Below are 6,620 nucleotides of genomic sequence, written 5' to 3'. Positions count from 1 at the left end.
TAAACAGCTGCTTACACAACTACAAGTAACCATTGCGAGAGTTATAGACTTTGGCAGCAGACCCACTCCAATACCAACCCACTTCCGGACCTGCTTGTTCATCTGGATTGTAAGAAAGAATATTATCTTTCAGATTTTGAGATAAAGGAGAATAAAGAGTATCCAAATGCCACCTACCAACCGACCAAATATCCTGTATCCGGAGATTCGAATCAGAAATGTGGACATAATCCATCTCATTAGATAACCGTCCTTCTTTCCTCCAGCTAGAAAACCAAAAATTCTGGTTCAAATCTCCAATACACCAAGCAAACCCATCCTTCAACACTTCCCAAGCCTTGCAAAGACACCTCCAAATAGGAGAGTCCTTGTTCTTAGGATAACTAAAACAGTCATATAGAGATGATCGGTATTTGGCATCCAACAATTGGACCCATAGCTTGTTTGGCTGCTGAAAGAAAGTCCAAACTAGCTTCCCAAGAAGAGCAATATTTACACAATAAGGATCTCTAATCCCTAAACCTCCATATTTTTTTGGAGTAACCAGTACCTTCCAACTAACAAGATTCAATCCTCTTCCATCAACTTGTCCTTTCCAAAGAAAATTCCTCATCATAGACTCCAATTTAATAATGATTTTTTTGGGAAAAATAGAGACCTGCATCTGGTACGTGGGAATAGCAGCGACAACAGAATTAACCAAGCAAAGTCTACCAGCCCGATTGAGTAAACTTCCTTTCCAGCTTGCTAGCCTACTTCGAATCTTATCCAGGACACCATTGAAAGCTGAACGAGTCACCCTAGAATGGCTAAGGGTAACTCCAAGATACTTGTCCAAGTCCTGGACAAATCTGATAGAGGATACCCCAGTGAAAATCTCTTTCCTTGTTGCTGAGACATTCTTGGAGCAAAGCGCTTTAGACTTCTCCACATTAATCTTCATCCCAGATGCTTTGCAAAAAGTCTCTAAAACCAACCCTAAAACTTATTTTATTTAAGAGGAGTGCTAGAGGGCCAGTACTTTTGTTAAATTATAGCCAGCACTTAACCATCAAAAGAAAATTGAATGATTCTACACCATTAAATTCAATTTCACATCATTAAAAATATCATTGATAACTAATTGATAGTTAAAAATTACAAAATTTGCTGGTCTCATAAACTTTCTCTTTATTTAATATTTATTAATTATTAATAAAATAAATTTTGACCCTTTTTTTCCTTTCTAACATTAGCGTTATTTTAAAATGGAGGGTTAAAGAAGAGTTCATTAATAAATGAGTTATGATTAGTTCAAAAGAGTATGAAACACTTCACTCACTTGGGAAAGAATAGAATGTAGTGGTGATAAGCAAGATTAATTATAAGGTATGAGATATGAATTATGATATGATAATGTGTAGGTAGGTGTGTATATTAGGATCATACAAGATGTAGTGTGAAATGATGAGATGGCACACATTGTAATATACTTTGATTTCTGTGCTAGCTGCACTCTTGTTGTAAGATACTTAATGATTGACCCCCAAAAGTCAAACTGCAAAGTCACAATCCATGAGACTTGCACATTGTAGAACAGACCAAATTTCCACCGCCACCATGGAGGGATCTTTGAACTCTTGAAGAAATCAAAAATGGAAATTAAAGTCACCGTCTTCAGTATAGGGAGTATATAAAAGTTTACAAGGATTTACAGTTTTGCACTAATTTTTTTATTAAGATGTCATATGATTGAGCCTAAAGTGTAAAATATTTTCTGTTAAAATAAATTAGAGTAGTGGTGCTATTTTTTTTTACTTATGATGTCATTTTACATATGATTTTTCCATGAATTTGTAAAAAGAAAGTATTATTAAAATAAAAATGATAATATTTAGTTCTATTTATATACAATAATTAATTAGATGAATTTGATTTGACTGGCTAATAATTCATAATTAAAGAGAGTTCTCAACAATATGCGAATCTTGAAAGAATAGGATGACAACCAGCAGCACGCCAGTGACAGTGCGTGACATCTAACGGAAATTCGAGGCATGATTTGCATCACCTTCTTGCACCCTTAATAATTTATTATATTATTTCATCATCAATTTTTCTCCTAGTAAGCTCATATACGTATAACAAGAATCTTCTTGACATTTTAATTCTAAAAATTAATACCAAATTAATTTTTCACATTAATTATTTGTCTATGTCTAACATTGGATTGAGAAGGCAGTGAGTGAGATCCAACGGTGTAGAGTGGAAACTGAAAAGGGAGGCAGATAGGGATGGCAATGGATAGGGTAGAGTTGAGACTCAACCCGCACCATATCCGACCCGCACAAAAACCCTACCCGCACCCTACCCTACCCGCTGCAGATCGGGTTGGCAACCCTACCCGACCGGATAGGGTCGGGTTGGATACCCGCAGGTAGGGTACATATTGCCACCCCTAGAAGCAGAGGCAAGAAAGGAAGTAACAAAGCATGCGATGGAGGAGGTGGTCTTGTTGGGTTTGGGAGAATGACAGCAGGGTTATACAGAGGAAAATTTGGGGTAAAAAATGTCAATTATCAACTCAAAAAATTAGCAATTGGAATATAACTAAAACTATTTCAAATGTTAAACAAAATTAAACATCAAGAATAGTTTTAAAAATTTTCAAAGAATTAAGAAGACAAAACCTACTTTATCATAAAATAAACATCTTTAATCTCTGTGTGTACATTTTGTAAATAACTTGACGTAACACCGAGTTAAATCAGAACGCAAATTTAAAAGAAAACACGCATCATATCTGAACATTAAATAAGTACTGAGCAAACAACTCGTTATGCATACAATAAGGGGGTTTGAGCGTTTGGGAGAAACATAAAAGGGGAAAGCAAAAAGGAGCAGAGACAGATTTCCACGAGACTCGAGGATAGATAAAACAACTCAACAAGTATCATAACATGACAATAGTAGATGACAGAAATGTAGTAACTTCTCAACTATATCCTAATTGCTGCTGTTGCTGCGGAGGTTGGTAGTTAGGATACCCCGGATAACTGCCATACATGTTGGGGTCCTGTCCAGTGGGAGCATAACCATAATTTTCATAGCCTTGAGCGTATCCATAATATCCGCCACTCCCGCCGGTACCACTCCCGCCACTCCACTGGTTTGTTTCCGGCTGAGACTGAAAAAGCATCATCCAACTCATTCATCAAGATCCAGAACTCATTTTTTGCAATTGCTGTGCTGTGCAGTTTTAATTACTGAAATTAATAAATTAGACATTGAATACCTGTTTGTTTGAAGGACTGCGGCCCCATGAGAGCCGTACATTTTGTCCACCCAACTGGGATCCATTCAAAACCCTTAGTGCCTCTTCTGCACAGCTCCTGTTGCAAGAAAACAAAAACAAGATCAGATGCTGCATTTTGATTGCACAACAGTGTCACAAGGTAAATATCAGATGTGCAAGAGCTTATGTTACCTGTCTGCAAATTGGACAAACCCACATCGCTTGCCCGTTGGAATCTTCACATGAACTAACTCTCCGTACTGACCAAAAACTTGTCTCAGAAGATCATCAGTGACGTTGGGGTCCAAATTGCCCACAAAAATCTGCAAAAGAAAATTCAGGTCAGAAAGAAGCAAAAATAAAGCAGATTCTATATGCAGAGAGGTACGCACTGTTGTATTAGTTGGATCATTCTCATTCTGTGCACCTTGAGGATTCTGATAAGATGCTGCACGATCAAAATAGAAGTGAAGTGAAAGATGAATAAAAGTGAACATGTGAGTGAATCATATTAGAACAGTAGTAACCAACAAAAACGCCATAAGGACACCTCAACTTAAATATGGGCGCAACTTAATCATAGACTTAAATATTAAAAAGAAAAGCAACCTCAAAGGTAAGTAGGTAACAAAATGACATGTTCCTTGCATGTACCACAGACCTTTAATTAAGTACTATATCACACTATCCAATAATTTTAAAAATATATATATAATTATACATATCCAAGAAAAGAAGACAGCAAAAACACAAATAGGCTAGGTGCAGGGCAAACAGAGAAGGAACAGTGTAGTTAGTGCCATGCATACACCACACATCAAAAGCTATACACAATCATCATAAATGAAGACAATAAAATCTAAACATGTAATCAGATAAATCCTATTAAACTCAACAGAAAAAACTGTCATATTAATACATGGTGTTAAGTGAGAATATAGAGAAGATCATACAGAAGGGATTTTAAAAAAAGCACCGAAGTATACACACGGACAACACCTATAAACAGTATTGATCGGCTCTAGTGTGCTATATCTAACATTCTCATGCATTAAAGAGTTTCACAAGTTGCGACATCCGAAAGGAATGAGAAATATACAGTAAATTATTATAACTTTACTTTCATAGCACAGTTCTCAGCGATTCAGAAAGACATACAGGGAACAAAACCTAAATCACAGAAATTAAAAAAGGATGATAAAAGAAACCACCCAGAATATAACTTCTAGAAAATAAAATCAACGAACACTGGGCTTTCTGTATAAACGAGCTAGAGATTGGTGAAATTAAAAGGCATCTACTAGAAGAACAGATGAAATGGGCTAAAGTAAATACATCTGATTTGGCAGAGGGGCCAGCTAATAAAAAATTAAAATATTTCTTATGGTAAACTAATTGGAGCAAATTAAAGGAGCAATGATTAAAGGATGGTGGACTGAAAAAATAAAGTAACTAGAAAAGTTACATAATGTAATTTGGGTAAAACTAAACCAATAAACGAAATGAAAACTGAAAAGAACAATCTAACATTTTAGGTGAAAAGAAAATGCCGCGAAAAATAACGGGCAAGACATAAACGGATAACTGACCTAACCAAGGCCATGCACTAAAATGGTAACCATTTCAGCTGAAATCAGTTCCAGGCTCCGAGATGACAGAGCCTCTTGACACCCTGCTTTGAGACAACATGAGTTCTATAAGATTTTACTACTATATATCATTTATTTTGCCCAAATTTTTAAAGGAAATTGCAGGAAGAAATGACTTTGGACTGCAAAGCTTCAGGAACACAACTGAAAAAAATCACAACACAAATCTAGCATCTGCCACAAATATAATTAGGGGCATAGAGCCCAGAATTCAACCAGCATCACTCAGTAAAAGGAATATGACATTTGGAAGGCAATTCAAAGTTTCATAGCAAAAAGTTGCAGAACTGAAGAACCACAAAATTGACAAACCTTTCTGCTGAGTGGCAGGGTTTTTATTAGAGGCCGGTCCAATCCTCATGGGTCTAGTCGAACAAAGAACCCCTTGCATCTCAGTCATAGCCCTCATTTGTTCACTTTCATCCGCAAATCTTACAAAACCATAACCCTTAGTCCGGCCAGTGAGCCTATCAATCACAACTTTTGCCCCCTTCACCGAGCTATAACGAGTCCTAAATGTCTCCTGAAGGAGGTAATCAGTAACATCTGCAGCCAAATCACCAACGAATATGGTGTGATCTGGACTATCATCATGACGCTTCTCACCAGCACTAAAAGTAGCCCAGTTCAATCTGAAGCTCTGTCCACCATTTGGCATAATCGCTCCATTATATGACTGGAGCACCCTCTCAGCTCCGGCCCGGCTACCAAACTCGATAAAACCATAACCCTCAGACTGACCAGTTTGCTTGTTCCGGATAACCTTTACTGAGGTCACCTGAAAACAAAATAATCCCTCACTTAATTAGCAAGACAACAATATCATAAACCACCTTCAGGATCCGCAGCTAAATCAATACCCCAGTTCAAACAAAAATAAACAGAGCACATCTAGGCAAATCCTAAATCCAATATATGGACTTGATAAACCCTAAATTCACATATAATAAATCAGAAAATCCTATTCAGCTCGATAACAAACTCATAAATCATTGATACATCATCACAAAAAGGTACCAAAATTTTATATATCACATAGATTAGAAGGGATTGTATACAAGTCCAAAAATTTTTCTTAATTCATACCTCGCCGGTGTGAGCGAAGCAGTTGTAGAGGTAGTTCTCGTCCATCCAGTACTGCAAGTCTCCGATCCAGAGGGTGCGGACCTCGTCGGCGCTGGTGGGCTGAGCCGATTGCTGCGGCTGAGCAACCTGCTGAGGCGGCGCCTGGGCGGAAGGAGCCCACATGGGTGGGGGCGCCTGAGGCTGAGGCGGCATCATCATGTATGGCGGTTGCTGCTGCGGCGGCTGCTGTTGGTACTGCTGTGGTGGCTGCTGGCCCATGTTTGTTGGAGGCATTCCGGGTCCTGGCTGCATCATCTTCTTCTTCTTCTCTCGGAGAATATCTGAAGTTCCAAAGAGAAAGTGAAGCGCGGAAGAGAGAGAAAATAAGGAGGGTGTGCGAGTCCTTTAAAAGAGAGGAGAGGGGAAGAGTGGAACCCTAACCCTAAAAAAAGGAAAGGGGGAAAAAGGTGCGTGCTTGCGTCTTGCGTGGTAATTGATGATAGATTAGATATTTGATATTTTTATTTCAGAGTATATAAATATAAACTGCGATTTTTTAGACAAACACAAACACACAAAATATATTGTTTGAGATAAAAGATACGATAAAGATATTGCGGTTGTTTAGGCCC

At 37.9% G+C, this 6,620-nt stretch overlaps 1 protein-coding gene across 1 annotated transcript; it reads right to left on the bottom strand.

Annotated features, from left to right (window-relative positions):
• On the bottom strand, window positions 2,759-6,447 carry LOC107638619 (polyadenylate-binding protein RBP45). The gene is made up of 6 exons (XM_016341964.2): window positions 6,010-6,447; window positions 5,236-5,701; window positions 3,667-3,722; window positions 3,467-3,597; window positions 3,275-3,371; window positions 2,759-3,166 (listed from the first exon to the last, which is right to left on the bottom strand). The coding sequence occupies exons 1-6, from the start codon at window positions 6,301-6,303 to the stop codon at window positions 2,975-2,977; spliced, it is 1,236 nt and encodes a 411-aa protein (XP_016197450.1). The 5' UTR covers window positions 6,304-6,447; the 3' UTR covers window positions 2,759-2,974.

This window comes from Arachis ipaensis, chromosome B04 (assembly GCF_000816755.2).
Source record: "Arachis ipaensis cultivar K30076 chromosome B04, Araip1.1, whole genome shotgun sequence".
Classification (NCBI taxonomy): Eukaryota; Viridiplantae; Streptophyta; class Magnoliopsida; order Fabales; family Fabaceae; genus Arachis; species Arachis ipaensis.
Note: the sequence above shows the minus strand (reverse complement) of the source record. Positions and strands in the feature narration are given on the sequence as shown.

What these genes read in the sequence shown, in the direction of transcription:
- LOC107638619 (XM_016341964.2), bottom strand. Translation starts at nt 6,303, where the DNA reads ATGATGCAGCCAGGACCCGGAATGCCTCCAACAAACATGGGCCAGCAG. An exon ending in GCTTCGCTCACACCGGCGAG is followed by an intron (nt 5,702 to 6,009) that starts GTATGAATTAAG and finishes TTTTGTTTTCAG; the next exon opens with GTGACCTCAGTAAAGGTTAT. An exon ending in ATGATCCAACTAATACAACA is followed by an intron (nt 3,598 to 3,666) that starts GTGCGTACCTCT and finishes TTTCTTTTGCAG; the next exon opens with ATTTTTGTGGGCAATTTGGA.